The 17747-nt window shown below is 41.1% G+C and overlaps 1 protein-coding gene across 2 annotated transcripts in view; it reads left to right on the top strand.

Annotated features, from left to right (window-relative positions):
* Positions 1–3915, top strand: part of TMEM181 (transmembrane protein 181) — a 101940-nt gene extending 98025 nt beyond the window's left edge. For both annotated transcript variants that reach the window (XM_075203472.1, XM_075203473.1), the window contains exon 17: positions 2926–3915. In XM_075203472.1, coding sequence (XP_075059573.1) covers positions 2926–3004 — 79 coding nt within the window. In that variant the 3' untranslated portion in view covers positions 3005–3915. The remainder of the gene's footprint in view (positions 1–2925) is intronic.
* The last annotated feature ends 13832 nt before the right edge of the window (positions 3916–17747 follow it).

Here is a 17747-nt window from a genome sequence, read left to right as displayed (position 1 = left end):
ACCACATGTAAAGTCACTCAAAAACACGGGGGAAGAGGAGGAACTGCACTATATACTTCCAGGGAGCGTTATCTGATTTCTTGTCTCTACCTAAAGCTAGAAGGGACTAACCTGCTGTAATGAACGCCATGGAGTATCTTGAGGAAAAGAAATTATCGTTGAAGATTAATCACATTTTTTGCTTCAGTCATGTGTATGTATTGTAGGCATTGATTGATAGAATACCACTACTGTGTTTATATAAATTCAGCATACACAAGTCTGATATCAAATTTCCACAGGTTTCTACAACAGTGTATTGTACTTTGAGAATAATTGCCAAAGTTTGGGGTTATGCTTGGGCCATTTTTGACTGCTTGTTTTATATTCCATCTATAATGTAGAAAATAAGATATACATTTCTAAAACAAACTAAAACATCCCTAGGAAAGTGAATAAGCTTAAGGGGAGCGCTTGCTTTCATAGTAGCAACTTAAGGCAAATAAGGTTGTCCTTTAAATGAGTCCTCACTTAGAAAATTGCTAGTTATTGCTTGTGTATGTCCAATTCGAAATGTTCTTGTGGGAATCGTTCTGAACTATTTTGATGACCACATCTTGTCATCACAAATCATTGATGGGTATGTAAGCATCAACATTTAAAATATATTGCCCTATTTTAAATAATGATTTGAGGGCATAGCTGAGCAAAAATAATTGCTGAATAAGTCTCATTTAAATAAATTGTAATGGAAATAAAACATTATCTGATGTTTGAACAATTAATGATGGTTTACGCAGAAGGGCTTGCAACTGACTCAACTTGGAGGAGTGTCTTTTTTGCACTATTTTATGTTTTTCACTTTGTTAAAATCCGCAATAAAATGGTAATTAGAAATGACATAGCTAGGTTTGTAGCCTGCAGAAGTTGTGTTTTCTTCTATTAATGTTAATACAACCTAGCTCCGTCCTTTAATCAACTGGCTAAGAGCCGTCTACTTAGCATGACAGATGTCATCATGCCCACTAACTGTGAAACAGCACATAGGCAGAGGATGATCCCTCATTATTCCCACTGTGTTTAGAATAAAACACAATCAGAATGGCCTGGAAGAATCAGTTACCTGCCTTGATAGCCAGGCATTGCTATGAACTGTGCGTTCTGACACAAGAACCTCCTCAGGCTGTGGCACCTCCTCTCATCCATAGGTTCTTCTAAACAGCTGACTGTTATAAAGCAGGGGAATGCTATGAAAAGGTATTTAAACACTTCCAACTAGTAATTTCCACTCTAATAAACATCATTAAGAAACCAGGATGAATGGGTGACTATCACTTTGATATAGAGAGGGAATTGTATACAGTGGTATCTTGAATATAGTGACCCCATATGGAATCAAGAAATAATGCTCGTGCTGTATAATTGCAGGAAAATGTGACTTTCTGCTGAAACTTTTTTTCATTGTTGCTTTCATCTGACTAAATTTTAGCCACTGGTAAAAGAAATAAAGAAAAAATAAATTGCTTTCTGCTTAGCAACGGGCAACAATGATATCCTGATTTACCTAATGTAAACAAAATAGCAGAATATGGTTTATTTTAGCAATTTTTTCGTCTGGGGATACGCCTGATTTTGTATTTTTTTTTTAAAAACACGTTAATAATCTGTAGGAGTGTCGGGATAAAGGTTTTATTGATTATTGACAGCAGACCATTGTGCTGGCTGTGAGGTCTTAAAACTCTGTGAGAGGATACTGAGGACCAAGTGTTTTTAAATGTAATAACTTCTTCCTAAAAATCTTTTAGCATTTAAACCTGTTATTGTGTTATGAGCTATTTTTATTTTATTTTTGTTGTCAAGTTTCCAATCTCATATCCTAATTTTTCCCTCACATTTTCTAATGTAATTTTTCTATCCACATGACACCTTCTGAATGCTTGTTAAGCGTTTACTGCCAATGTTTTAAAAACATAAGAGCAACCAAGATAGGACAGGACACACAAACTAAGTTAAGGGGGACGTGATTTTAGTGATGTGGTATTTTGTTTTCTTCAGTCACTGCATGGTGCCACTCCCTTGTTGACCGACTTGCCTCAATCCTAAAAGAACACATACAGCTTGCCAATTATTATTATTTAACCTTTATAGGGTGCCACATGTGGTCCCAAGTACCGTACAGTGGGCAAACAGACAGTACTTGCTATAACAGTATAATACAGTAAGCAAATAACACTACAACTCTCAACACAGCTACTGACCCCATGGATGGGGTGCAAGAGGTATATTCAGCGCAAGCTGAAACCTATTCCTGTTAGTATGGGCGCTACTAACAGATTTTAGAAACCCTTGAAAGAGATGTGTAGACAGTGGCCAGAGTGCCCAATGAGAAGGTGCACAGTGTAGCTGGTGAGCAAAACTTATAAGTATGAGTACAGGAGGGAAGTGAACCCTAAAGCTTACAATCTGAAGGGAAGGGGGCAGACAAATGGTTGATACATGGGAATGAGCCAATCTAAAGGGATCGGAGGGCAAGAGTGGGAGAGATGGAGGCTGAAAGATGGTGAAGTCTACTACATGGTGAAATGGTTAAGCAGAGGACTGGTAAGCTTTTATGAATAGATGTGTTTTCAATGACCGTTTCAAGCTATACAGGCTAGGGGACAGCTCGCCAATATACTGTTAATGCACATACCCATATCTAAATACGCAGCCAATACAAACAACCAGTTCTATAATAAAATTACCTTGAATCATGAAATTCATTGTGGTGGAAAAATTTAAAAAGGAACTAGAGAGCTGCTCCTCTGGTGAACTAGTGAAATTGCTGAGTGGAACAAATGAGATTTAGTTATGTGTCCTCTGTCTATGCAACCATATTACGATTGCTCTGTGTTTGTAGCATGTGTGTGGTGTATATTGTTCTCACATATACATTGATGTTTACAGGAGTGACTATGAGGAGATGCCTCTTCAGAACGGACAAGCCATTAGAGTCAAATATAAGGAGGAGTCTGATAGTGACTGAAATTAAACATGTTGGGACAAGTGCCTTCAAGTACAGGAGGAAACATTCCCTGGAATGGACAATTTTTTTCACTACGCATCTGTCTATTATGGAATGCTGCTCTTTCCACAGAGGATTTTTATGTTTGTGTTTTTTTTGTTGGTTTTTTTTCTTTTTCTTTTTTTTTACTTTTTAAGTTTTTTTAATGAACTAATTGAAAACTGTATCTGAACATACAGGGGTGTCTTGTGATGGACAAACATCTGTTTTGTGTGGTGCCTTTATCTGAGACCGCAAACAGACCAACGACGGTTATTACTTCCAAAGCACAGTGAACTCCAGGCACTTTTTTTTTTTTTCTCCAATCTACGTGCCATCTATTTTATGTTTCAGGCTATGTAACATGATTCTTAACTGAACGAGTCCTCTGTAAATTGTAAATTTTTTGTCTGGATGTTTTGTTGACTCTTACTTTATTCTCAGAATAGTGGCATGTAAAGAATTATGCTGCAAATTTTCTTTATAAATGTTAGTGTAATGTCCATACATTTATTCAGTCTCTTTTAGGGTGTAAAAATAAGGTTTATATGAAGGATATTCACAGAAATGCATTATGTAAACATGTAAAACTAATATGCACTAATTTAAAAAGGACATTTGATTTTTTATATTCAGGGAGTCCCTCCATATAAAGCCTTTCTGTAGTACAGGTGCATCCAATCCATTGTGTTACATCTTGTGCTGCCATTTTGAACTGAGCATTATCGGTGAGAGGGTGGTTGCAGTTGTGAAAAGATTAAGGTGGTTTAAATATTGGTCTGCAAATAAAATGTTATTGTGCTAAATAGGTTTACATTTGTTTGTGGTGAAAAGTCCTTTTTAATATGAATATTATAAATAAAACATGTCTATACAGGTCATAGACTATTTCAGATGCGTTTCGGCTCCAATAACAAAACCACTATCTGTAAGCATTTAATTTTTTCATTATGCTAAAGTTTGTTGTTGCATGTTTGTAGTTACAGATTTTTATTTTAGGTATGGAGTCTGTACACTGGTTAAATGTTGCCCTCAGCAGTTTTCTGGCCTGTATGGTACAAGTTAGCAAAAAAAACATTTTGCAACGACCCAACGATGTTTTGGGTTTTTCGTTTGTTTTTTGTTTTTTTTAATACCATTGCACAGTGGTGATTCTTTACACCAACTTTACTTGTATAACATTGCGTAAAGTAGATTTTACCTTATGATGCCAGTATTTATTTATTGTACATTTTACAAGTACACTAACAAAATTAAAAAAAAAGCTTAATCTCCCAGGTATGAGTACTATTTAAATGTTCTAGAGACCCCCTCTTACTTAGATTGGGCAGTGTGGAGACGTGCGTCTATCATGTCTCCCAAGTGGGTACAAATCGTTCAGGCAAAGGATATGGTACAAATATAAACATGCAGTTTATTTCCGTAAATACACACAGAACAACATATAACGAATAGCAAATTACAGCCATAAGATTACCCACCCACTAGCTAAGTCTAAGTTGGTAGCTACCCTGTGTGGTGCTTAGTCTCCAGCCTGAGACTCTCTGCTGACATTGAGCTGCAAAGGTCCTGTTGTGAGTTAACTCCGACAGCAGTCCTGTGCCTCCCAACATGGGATGTCTGCTCTCACAGCGCCCTGCGCCACAGACTTTCCTCACTGACAAATCCGCATTTCTGCTCCATGATTGCAATCCAGAGGACTCGCACCTCCCTCATTAATCTTTAAAATGTACCTACCTCTGATAGGAACACCTTAAAGTTACATTTTACAAATACCTATAATATAGAATATTTTATCTGGAAATCCACTGACCAGAGTTCTGAAAACCAGAAAGAATAAAAAAAAGTAAGTAACTACTGTTAAGTGGTGGTGTTATTATACACTTGGGTGTGATCACTGAACTACTACTACAGCAAGTGTCAGGAGAACTGCACATTAAGCAAATAAAGGGCGATTTTAAATGTGTTTTTACTATCATTGGTGTTTCAAATTACAGAAAACCGCTTCATCCAGGATACCCAAAGCCTCAAGAATCCTGAATAATACAAAATCCAAACATATCCAAATAACAAGCATCTTTTCTTTAGATAGATTCTGTTTAGCTGCTGGTTAATATTTTAGACTCCTTCAGACTTTTCTTTATTGTTATACTTAATATCTCGAACAATCTCAAATTTACATTCTTGTTAAAAAAAAAAAAAAATTAATATTTAAATTGAAAATGGCAAAATACCTATCCAGTTTAAAGAACCCAGGGCCTGATTCATGGTCGGGCACAAGTCCTTTTGCGGACAATATCTTGCAATGACATTGCTCTGCGCATGCTTAGAATTTTACGCCAACGAGTGCAATAGCCTGTAATTCATGTCTGAAAGCAAATGATGCTTACTACTGCCTACAACTTGGGTGGAACGGGGTATTGAGGGGAAGATGAAAGTAGACTGTATACAGTAAGGGCATTCCAACACAGATGCAGCCAATTCAAGTTCTGGGTTTCTCTTAAGTACGTGTTTTTTAGCTGTATCATTTGCACTAGCTACAAGGCAGGTAAGTACCGACTGATGGTGATGACTGACAGTATCGTCTTTGTATTAACAATTACACGTATACATGCCAAGAGCTAACAGAACATTTATATGCAGGGAAGAGAAACTATAAAAATTGATTGGCAATTTTCTGTACATAGTCTCCTCCTCTCCAGTCTGGTCATATGTTCTACTCCCAGAAATTTTAGACCCTTCGGGTCTTGATTGTGCACTCTATGAAAATAACACTGTGGGTTTTTAGTCCCCTTTTAATATTGTAAATATGTTCTGATATCCTTTGTTTCAGCTTTCTTTTTGTCATCCCTACGTACTGGAGGCTACAAGGGCACTCCAGCACATATATGACCCCTTCAGTATTGCATGTTATGTGAGTCTTAATTGGAAAGCAGTGTGAATTGGTGGTAGATTTAACTTCTTTTATGCTTCTTGTGGTGTTGATATCAAGTTGTTTACAGCCTAAACAGAAGAAAAATCCTTTTGAAATATTATTACCACTACTTCCCATTTGTGGTGGAATGCAACTTGCCGTGAGGATGGATTTGAGATTGCTTGCTTTCTTGTATATTATATTCGGTTTTTCTGAGATAATTTTACTACACTCCTCATCCATTTTTAGTACATGCCAATGTTTGTGAATAATAGATCTGAAGACACCTATATTGCTGTTACATTGGGAGATAAATCTGACTTCAACATCAGAAGAAGTTTTTTCTTTGTATTCCAGTAGACTGTCTATCGATGGATTTTACTTAATCTAAGGCACTTGTGATTTTATTGACATCGTAATTCTGTTCAAGAAATTTCTTCTTGAGTGCCTCACTTTTTTCGTTATAGACGTCCACATCTAAACAATTTCGTTTTATACGCCTAAATTGACTACCTGGAATACTGTAGATCCATCTCCCTAAATGATTGCTTGATGGGGGTACAAATTTATCACAATCTACCTCCTTATGGAAAGTTTTGGTTTTAATTTCCTCATTCTCTATATATATGGTAAGATCTAAAAAGGATACCTGTTGTCTGCTGGTTTCTACCGTGAACTCCATGTTCAGTTCATTCTTATTCATATATTGAATGAATTATTCCAAAAGGGATAATTCTCCATCCCAAATGAAGAACAGATCATCTATGTACCTCTTCCAAATAATAAGATGTTGCTGGTATGGATTGTTCTCCCAGATACAATCATCTTCCCACTTGGATACAAATAAATTTGCATAACTGGGCGCAAAACGTGTGCCCATAGCGGTGCCAGTTACTTGATTAAAAAAGGATCCATCATACCAGAAGTAGTTGTGTTCTAATATAAATTCTATCCCACTAATGATGAAATTGACCTGAGATGTTTCTAATTCCGATTGAGAGCATAAATAATGATGGGTATGTTCACATCCTTCCGCCGCGTGCCTTATACATATATAAAGCGATTTTACATCGCATGTAACTAAATGGTAAGAATTTTTCCATTTAATCTTATCTAGACTCCTTAAGATTGCTGTTGTATCTTTAAGGTAGCTCTGTTCGGATTTTAACTAGATCTTGTAGATAATCAATGTAGCCCGATAGGTTGGCAGTAATACTGTTGATGCCAGACACTATCGGGCGGCCAGGAGGTTTAATCTTATCCTTGTGCATTTTCGGTAAAAAATAAAACACAGGTATTCTTGGATGTTCAATACACAAATAGGAATGTTCTTTTTTTCTTGTTTTTATATTAAATATCAGACTGTTGAAACACATCATAGTATAAGGAATGTTGAAAATACAGAAGACTAATACACTTTTAACATTTATTTACACATTTTGATGCACTTGACAATTGTGATCCATTGATATTAACTGACCCAACCACCCCATGATATATGAAGACTGTACAGATGTATTTTCTTTTACAAGGTAGGAGCTCTGGATCCATGTTCTGCAGAGTATACATTCTGTATTGTAGCCAAATAGAAAGTCCGCTTCATACAGTGTAATGTGTCTCTAAATGTATGTATATATTTCTGTTTTAAATATGTATATAGATCTTTTGTTTTAATGCTTATATAAATGTAGTTGTGGGGTTTTTTTTGTTTTTGTTTTTGTTTTTTTTATTATAATAAATACATGCCTCCTATAATTTTATGATTATTTCTTGAACTAACATCATTTTATATATTTATTTATTTTTAAATTCTTTATTTTCATTGCGAGTGAGCAAGAATTATAACAAACTTAACCCAAAGAATGATCCATTAGGAAGAGATACTGTCAGTACATAACATTTGTAACACATGAACCATCAATAGCTCGTAACATTGGCGTAACTCACTACGCAAAAGTTTTGAATAGGCAATAGAACACAGACTTAAAAGGAAAAAAGAACACTCCCCGAAGGAAGGGGAGACAAAGACTGACAGCAAGAGAGGAAAGGGGGAAATAAAGTGGAGGGGGGAGCAGAAGACACAAATGGAAGGAGGAGAGAGGGGAGGGGAGCTAACAAGCGCAGACAGGTAGAGAACAAACTATCTTGAAATCTGAGTTTTTAAATTCAATCCGGGAAAACCATGTGGCTAAGAATTCTGTGGATTTGTCATTGGCTGAGAGGATAATGTCTTCCATGGACATATAATAGTCAATTCTATTGAACCAGTCCATAATCAGGGGGGGTGTTCGGGAGTTCCAGCGTGTAGGTAGAACTGCCCTGGCCGCGTTGTTGAGGTGTTTCAGTAGAGATTTTTTGTATTTTGAGGATTGAATAGGGGAGTATGAGAGTAGCCAGAAGCCAGGACCCTTGGGAACCTCATGTCCCACAATAGCACTGGATAATCTAATGACCTCATTCCAGAATGGGGTTATGAGTGGGCATTCCCACCAAATATGGAATAAAGAACCCAGGGAACTGGAGCATCTCCAGCAAGAAGAAGATAACTGGGGATTAAATTTATGTAACAGAGTAGGGCATCTGTACCACCTGGTTAGGAGCTTATAGTGAGTTTCTATTACTGAGATGCTTAGTGAACAGGAGTGTGTATTTGTGAAAATTTTTTGCCAGGATGCCGAGGTTATATGTGGCGCTAGGTCCCGTTCCCATAATCTGGCAAAAGGAGGCGGGGAACTGAACTGGTCCTCCAACAAAATTTTGTAAATTTCAGAGATAATATGGACTGGGGCAGATCTGGATAAGCATAAGTTTTCGAATGGAGTTGGAGATCTGTTAAGAGTTCCGGTTCCTCTAATAGAATTAATGTAATGGAAGAGTTGAACATATTTCCAATGTTCAGAGGAGGGAAGCGAGAAAGCTGACTGTAGGTCCGCAAAAGGGGTCTACCATTCGTCACCAGCTGGCCGAGGCCCTTGATTCCCGCCCGAGACCACCTTCTGAAGTCAGAACCCGATTGGCCCGGTGGAAAGTCTGGATTGAGCACGAAGGGGGTGATAGGTGAAGGAAAGGTTGAGATGCTTTTTCCAAAACGGATTTTCTTCCAAACCTTTAAGGTTGGGCCGATGGTTGGGTGAAGGATTCTGGGTATCTTAGATAACCAAGGTACCACATTTAGCGGGGTTATGTTAAATTCATTCTCAATAACCACCCATTGTTTGAGGTCACCCCCTCTGGTCCAGTCCACTATCCTGCTAAGGAAAACTGCTTGAAGATAACCCTGGAGCATTGGTAATTGCGCCCCTCCTTGATGTTTTCGCCTATAAAGAAGAGCATGCTTAAATCGGGGTCTCCTACCTCCCCAGACAAAGTCGCGTATCAGACGCTGGAGACTATCAAGGAATCTTTGAGGGATTATGATCGGAAGTGCTTGCATCAGGTAGAGTACTTTGGGAAGAACATTCATTTTTATGATGTTCATTTTACCAAACCATGAGAATTCGGAGGACGACCAGGCTGCCAAGTCTTTTTTAATTTTATTTATGAGAGGGGGGAAATTCAGATGGAATAGCTGGTCATTGGACCTTGCGATAGAAACCCCAAGATAACTAAAATGTGAAGGCTGCCATTTAAATGGGAATGCTGATTTGAGGCACTTTATTGATTGTTCTGGGGCTGAGATGTTAAGGGCATTTGACTTAGAGAAATTTATTTTGAAGTTGGAGAGAGTACCAAATTTAGAGAATTCTAACATCAGGTTAGGTAATGATGTAATGGGGTTTGTGATGATCGCAAGCAAGTCATCTGCAAATAGGGCCAATCGGTAGTTTTCTTTACCGATTTGCAGACCCGTGATGTTTGGGTTAGATCGAATCGCCCTGGCCAGGGCTTCCATACAGAGTACAAATATCAGAGGGGATAATGGGCAGCCTTGACGAGTGCCATTATAGATGGTAAAGGAGTCAGATAAGATGCCGTTTGCTCTAACTTTAGCAGAAGGGAATTTGTACAGGGCTAAAATTTTATGTAAACAAGAGGGGCCAAGTCCCATATGGAGAAGTACCCCCTTCATGAAGCCCCAGTCCACTCTATCGAATGCCTTCTCAGCGTCGGTTGACAAGAGAATTGTGGGCAGGTTAACAGAGGAGGCGTAATGTATCAGATTAATAATTTTAGTAGTATTCTCTTTTGCTTCCCTGCCTGGTACAAATCCTACTTGGTCGTTTGTAATTAATTCCGGGAGGAGATTCTTTAACCTGTTTGAAAGAATCTTCGCATAAAGTTTAATGTCTACGTTTAGAAGGGAGATTGGGCGGTAGCTAGGGCATAAAGCTGGGTCTTTACCCTCTTTAGGGATGACTGTAATATGCGCTTCCAGCGACTGTGGTGAAAAACCTTTTGTGTCCGACACTTCATTGAAAGCATCTAGCAGAATGGGACATAGCTTATCCAAAAATGTTTTGTAATATGATATGGAGAACCCATCGGGGCCAGGGCTTTTTCCAAGGGGGGAAGATTTTATAGCTCCCCTTAGTTCTGTAAGAGAAAAGGGAGAGTCTAAAAGATCTTTTGCCTCTTGGGAGATTTTTGGAAAATCAATACCTCGAAGATATTCTCCTATAGCATCCTCAGCCCGGGCATTATCGTTATCAGTTACCTGGGATCTAATATGATATAGCTTTGCATAATAGGAGCGGAAGGCTTCAGCGATGGACTTATCTGTGTGCTTAGTGGTGCCTCCAGAGTCTTGTATGCTATGTATGTAAGAGCGGTTACGTTGGGCTCGAAGGGCTCTAGCAAGAAAGCGGCTCGGCTTATCCCCCCATTGATAATATTTGTTTCTACAGCACCGCCAGGCCTTTTTCATGCGGTCATTTAGTAGAGAATTTAAAGTTGACCGCTTATTATGGAGTTCAACTAAGGTCTCAGGGGACAAAGTGTTTTTGTGTTTAGTTTCTAAATCCCTGATATCTGACAGGAGTGCTTTGCGAACCTCGTCCTTCTGCTTCTTGAGAAATGAACCTAATTGAATACACTTCCCCCTCAGAACACATTTGTGAGCTTCCCAGACTGACAGCTTGGACGTCTCTCCATTATCGTTAATATCCAAATACTCCCCGATAGCATCATTCAATTGTGATTTACAGTATGGGTCCTGCATCAGCAACTCGTTGAGTCTCCAAGACCACTGTCTGGGGGGAGGAGAAACCAATTTGATAGACAAATATATCGGGGCATGGTCAGAGTCCGTTATTTGTCCTATCCAGGAGTCGACTACCAGGTCTAGACTTCTGTGGTCTATAAATAGGTAATCTATGCGAGAGTAAGAGGAGTGAGGGTATGAGAAAAAAGTGTAGTCTCTATCTGTAGGGTGAAATATTCTCCACGCGTCGGCCAGCTGGTGATCGTGAAACTCCCTCCTAACCTTACGGGCATCTCGAAGAGAGGTCCTGGGAGCACCAGACGAGGAGTCAACTTGGGGGAGAAAGGACCAATTCAGATCCCCGCCTAGGACCACCACACCTTCTAAATGGTCTTCAATCTTTGTCAGAATTTTGGTAAAGAACGCAACCTGGGAAGTATTGGGAGCGTATATATTTACTAGAGAAAATAGCTGGTCAAAGATCTTTACTTTAACAAGCTGGACTCTACCTTCTACTATCTCCGTAATGGATATATCGGAGAGACGTAGGTGTTTCGCGAAAAGAATTGCGACACCTCTAGATTTGGATAACGAATAATTGTTAAAAAAACCTGTGGGGTAGTAGTGGTTGGCGAGTGTGGGGGCATGGCTTTTTTTGAAGTGGGTTTCCTGGACAAATGCGACATCTACTTTATCTATATGTAATGTGTGCAAAAGGCGTGAACGTTTCTGGGGTATATTCAGACCTCTAACATTAGTAGAAATAAATTTCAACTTATCCATTGAAGAGGAGGTCTGCAGTCGAGATCCCGACTATGACATCTGGAAATCCAGGTATACACCATGAGGAAGGATTCGCCCCAGCAAATTTGTAGACACTAGAGAAGCTCCCGGAGGGGGGAAGGAAGGGGAAGCACAAAGGGGAGGGGGAGAAGAGCAAGAGAGAAAGAAAACAGAATACATACAAAAAACATATCATTAGTAATCGAAACATAGAAGAAGACATTGTAAACAACCGTCACATAGACCAGGGGGCAATAAGACCCCTGGACAAATCTAACAGGACGGAGAAATCAGGGGTTAGCAGGGGACGTCAGGAGTCTACCGACCAGAAATGAGAAATGAGACTATATTTGTAATTATGGGTTAATATCAAGATATCAAAATAAACTCAAGGGGGATGTATGTGGAATGGCTCGCCTGGGATAACCCCGGTTCAGACCATTCAGATTTCAATAGTATTATTGGTACTAGTGTAAATAATTGTAACTAAGATCAATGGGGGGAGAACGATAAACAGAAAACTTATTATTGAACATTGCTAATAATAGAGAAGCAACTAACAACCTATGTGGGAGGTATGCAACTATACAATCCTAGTCAGGATCAATGATCCAAGACTGGGACAAGTAGTAGTGGTAAATAGACAAGGTAACTTAGACAAACACAACTTCAATGTCAAGTCCCACTCCGAGAACCAGCTGGAACCATTGGGTGAGATCTTCTGTTATTCCTTGAGATCTTCTGCCAGCCTCCTCCATTGGAGGCATGGGGGGGGATTTGCGCCATCCCTAGATTGTCCCAATCAGGAATCTGGATTTTAGGCAGATTCAGGTTTTCGCAGAAAGATCCAACATCCGAGTGGCTATGGAGGGTCACCGTTTTCCCATCGTGGTTAACCTGGATACTCAACGGGAATCCCCATCGGAACCGGATGGAACGTTGTTTAAGTTCATCAGTAAGTGGTTTTAAAGCCCGTCTTTGTTGCAATGTATACCAGGACAAGTCCTGAAATATTTGAATTTCGTGACCGTTGAAGTCTATACTAGACACACCTCTTGCTTTCCTGAGGATAGCTTCTTTGACTGAAAAGTAGTGCAACCTGCAGATGATATCACGTGGGTTGTTAACCTGAGAACTCTTAGGGCGTAACGCTGTGTGAGCTCTGTCAAAGATAATTTGATTGTCTGGGTCTGCTTCCAAAAGCTCATTAAATATTTTGGTGAGAGCATCCGTAATCCCAAGAGGGGGGATATCTTCTGGGACACCTCTTATTCTCAAATTGTTGCGACGGCCTCTATTGTCGAGGTCGTCTAATCTTCTGCGAAATTCACCGAATTGTTGAGTGACCATACTCTGGAGGTTGTCAATTCGTGTATCAACCGTTTCTGAGTGGTCCTCTATGGAAACAATCTTTTCAGCCATCTGAGAAAGATCCGACTTGATTGAAGCAACTTGTGATTGCAGGGCCTCTTGTATCCGGGACTCTAGGGCTTGAAAGTCCATTTTAGTTGAAGAGATTTCAGATGGGTTAAAATCTCCCCTAAGTCTCCTTTCTCTGACATGATGGTAGAAGATACCGACGAAGTAGATTGAGGAGAATCTGCAGGATTCCGTGAGGGTGTTTGAGGTGTTGTTTGTGGGGGTGTTGAAGAGGCGTTGGAAGTGAAGAGTTGTTGGAAAGCACCACGAGGTGTAGAATCTCTAGTTTTCTTCGGTGCTTTTTGAGCAGGAGTTTTTTTGTCTCTCCCCATTTATACAAAGACTATATATACATCGACATCCCCAAGTACAGGTGGATACCCATATGGGTGGTACTGATCAGGAGACAGCCGAGTCCCCTCCCCAGGGAGGCGCTCGCTAGTCGGCCATAGTCAGGGCTACATTGGCATGTGGGAGCTTGTAGAGAAAGATAAGTTCCTGGCTGACCTCAACGTGATGGGATATCAGGAGGTTCAGAAATAGGAAAGGTCTAAGGGTTTCCAGCAGGGTGTACTGCTTGAAATGATGGGAAACCAGGTTGCCTTCAGTGATGCTGGTTTAACTAGAAGTGAAATCTCAGGGATTTGCTGAATATAATAATAATAACACTTGTAGTTTGGACTTTTCACCACAAGATGGCGCCTAAGATTCACTGAAAACGAGCTTCTTATATAAGGTCCTCCTTACCTTCACCTCCCAGAAGGCTCTGCTCCAAGCTAGTCGGAAGAGAAGGAGATAATGGTGGCCTCAACTTCCGGCCCGTCGCTGCTGATGGAGGACTCGAGGGGGGGGTCGCCCACGAGGGCGCAACCACCAGGGATCTCTCAGGGGTTGATCAGCTGGGCTCCCACCCCAGTACACAGCAGGCCGGCTCCAGAGCTGCAGGGGAACACAGCGCGGCTCAAGGCAGAGCTCCTCCACACACGGAGACCAGCGGGAGAGCCGGCGGCAAGGCAGACGGGCACCGGAGGACGCCGCCAAGGTAAGCGCTAATCCGGGGGGGATGCAGGGACCCCAGGAGTTGCGGCAAGCTGGTGCTGGCTAGCGGTTCCGCCGCTAGCTGCTGCTCGCGGATGTCCGTGGCCAGAGGATGGAACAGAAGTGTCCCGGGAGTATGGAGACCAGGTAGAAGTCACCAAGAGGGTGATTAGAGCAGGGGGAAGCCCGGGGAGTATAAATTTGGCCACCGGTTTGCGGGAGCTCACATACCATGCGACTGCACGAGATGGCGTTCAAGCCACGCCCCCATCATTTTATATATTAACGTAAAGTTTAAAAAGGAAAATATATTCAGAGCACAGTGTTAAATATAATTTCCCTTTTAATATCAGTGATTGAAGTGGAAATTTAGAGGTATGTAAAATTAACACCATATTACTAATATATAATTACTAGTATATACATGTTTACATAATACACTGATTGTATTTTTGTATTTATTAAATCAATCAAGTATATCACTGAGGAAATGTGATTGATCTTGTTCACCTATTGGCCAGTTTCCATATAAAATGGCAGGAAACATATGCCCCCACAAATTTCTGCTAATGAAGCACGGTCACATGTAAAACACATATATAATATTGTGGGTAAGCATGTGGAATGCAAAAATCTCCCTTTGTCTTGCATCACCATTATGCTTTGACAATGCTGTTAAACCACAACCCATATGTGTGTAAAATGTTGTATTATTTCAGTTAATACTTTTACTGACAGTGTTTTGTTCCTTCTCTTTGAGAATATATCTTCAATCAAGCAGATGGAATCCAGTAATGATAGAAGCTAAGTGGGAAGTATAAACATTGAAATACAGCAGTCTGCATGGAAAAGCACCTTTATATACTTTGCTAAACTAAGCATAACTGCCTTCCTCTACAACCAGGGCCGGACTGGGACTAAGAATCAGCCCTGGCATTTAAATTACACAGGCCCACCTGAGGCCCAGTAGGAAAGAAATTGTGTGCCGCCGCACAGCGGCGGCGCCGAAAAGGGCGTGGCCACATTGTGGTGTGGGTGTGGCCAACATGGGGCATTGATACATACATTATAATAAAACATTACATTTATCACACCCTCCCATCCACATCACGCCATCTCCCCAGACACATTATGACACCCCCAGCCCACTGTACTTATCTATGCTTCTGGTGCTGCTGACATCCATCAGCATAGAGTGAGCAGGGAAGCTCTTAGTCTCACGAGATTACCACATCTTGTGAGACTTAGAGCTCCTCGGCTTGCTCTGCAGGCTGTGTCCTGTCCAGGGACTGGGAGCAGCTATCCGCTCATTCCTCCTAACCAGAGCTGGATTAACGCTCGGTGGGCACGGGGTATTTAAGACAGGGGGTCCCTATTATGTAACATGGTTATCATATTAGACAAAATGTTAGACAAATACACAGGCAATACTGTGTGCAATACTGTTAGTTGCACGCAGCTTTGCCTTCACAAGCAGTACAGTGTGAAGTGGGACTTACCTCCCAACTGTCCTTGTAGTCGGACCAAATCTCACTAAACGAGACAGTCACCAAAATTTGGGAATTCCCCACCAGTGTTCTTGTCACTTTCACCACCTGTGGCTGCTGGTGTCTTTAGTAGCTGCTTGTCTGGATCCTCGAATGCTGGAGGCCCTATTTTGAAAAAAAAAATGGGTACATGTAATTTAGAAACCTCCAACCAGCCCTGGGGGTAAATGTATCATACCCCGGTTTTCTCAACTCGCGGGAGATCGTAGTCTTCGCAGCTTAAATTTAAAGCGGCGCTGCCTTGTAAAGGGAGGTTTCCCTTTACAAGGCAGCGCCGCTTTAAATTTAAGCTGCGAAGATGCCGATCTCCCGCGAGTTGAGAAAACCGGGGTATGACACATTTACCCCCCGGTGTTTAATCAATGCAACCCATGTTTTATAATTAGGCCTCCCTCCAGACTAAACATTAAAATACTAGCATTCACGTTTAATAAACCTATATACCTCCCTCCAAACAACCCCAACAATAAATTAAATCGCATTTACGTTTAAGAAATATACCTATTTCCCACAACCATCACTGTCATTAAATAATTCCTATTCACATTTAAAAATAGACGTTATTTTTTTCCCAAACAGCCCCACTTTCAATTAATAGCCCCCAAAACATATTATGCCACAATAGTGCCCCAGTTCGTACAATAGTACGCCCAAATGATATTTGTCTCTTATTTCCCCCCCCAGTGGCATACTGTTTCTTATTATTCCCCCCTTCCCCGAGTGGCATACTGTCATGTCTCTTATCCCCCCCCCCAGTGGCATACTGTCATGTCTCTTATTCCCCCCCCCAGTGGCATACTGTTTCTTATTACCCCCCCCCCCCCCAAGTGGCATACTGTCTTGTGTCTCATTTCCCCCCCCAGTGACATACTGTTTCTTATTATTCCCCCCCCCCCCTCCCCGAGTGACATACTGTCATGTCTCTTATTCCCCCCCCCCCCAGTGACATACTGTTTCTTATTATCCCCCCCCCAGTGGCATACTGTCTTGTCTCTTATTTCCCCCACCGTGGCATCCTTTCACTTCTCCCCATTTTCTATGTACAATCCTCCTCCCCCCCCTTTATTGTACTCACCTGCATGTCTCTACTCGTTTCCGCTGTCGTCTGCCTTTTTCTGCTGTCCGCTCCTCTGACAGCTGCAGGACCCGGCCAGGACATGTAGCGCTGCGCGCGACACATTTCCTCTGGTGGCTGGTTCCTGGGGAGGAGCCAGCCACCAGGAAGCCTGTCAGTGACAGGCTGTACGACTCTGACTGCCCTGGACGCGATCATGTGAGTATACAAATGCTCACATGATCGCTGCGCAGGGGAACGGACCGGCCCAACTGACCATCGGCCCTTCTGGCAAATGCCAGAAGTGCCAGATGGCCAGTCCGCCCCTGTCTACAACGAAAATGAGATGTCATTTCAGATTTCAGCCTTTCAAAACCTGTAAGCTGTTTGAATTGTGGCCTACTTATCACTATCCTATTAGTAGCACAAGTACAGATATACACCACACAGCCCAAATATTGACCACAATATAGATTATTGACACCATATATTTTTAACAGTTGTTGCACAGCCCTTGGCTCAGGTGTTGTTAACTGCAATCTGGATCTCCCAGAACAGATTCAGGAGTATAATTGGAACATTCTCCAGGTGTTGACATCCTCTGGATGGGATGGGTACAAGTGTCTCTCTGCTACTCCTAGGGATGTCATGCTGGTCGTCAACACGTTCTTTGTTGCTTTTCCTTTCAAGATCTAGAACAGTCTCTCCATTACAAACTCCTCACAGGAAAAGTCAAAAGCATTTCAAAATGTGACAGGTTAAGGGGCGGCTTAGGAGTGATTCTGATGATATGGAGGACTAGTGGTCAAAGCTACCAGTGACTCCAATCT

The sequence above is a fragment of the Mixophyes fleayi genome, chromosome 3 (genome assembly GCF_038048845.1).
Source record: "Mixophyes fleayi isolate aMixFle1 chromosome 3, aMixFle1.hap1, whole genome shotgun sequence".
Lineage (NCBI taxonomy): Eukaryota > Metazoa > Chordata > Amphibia > Anura > Limnodynastidae > Mixophyes > Mixophyes fleayi.
The sequence above is the reverse complement of the archived record's forward strand: the minus strand, read 5'-3'. Positions and strand labels throughout refer to the sequence as shown.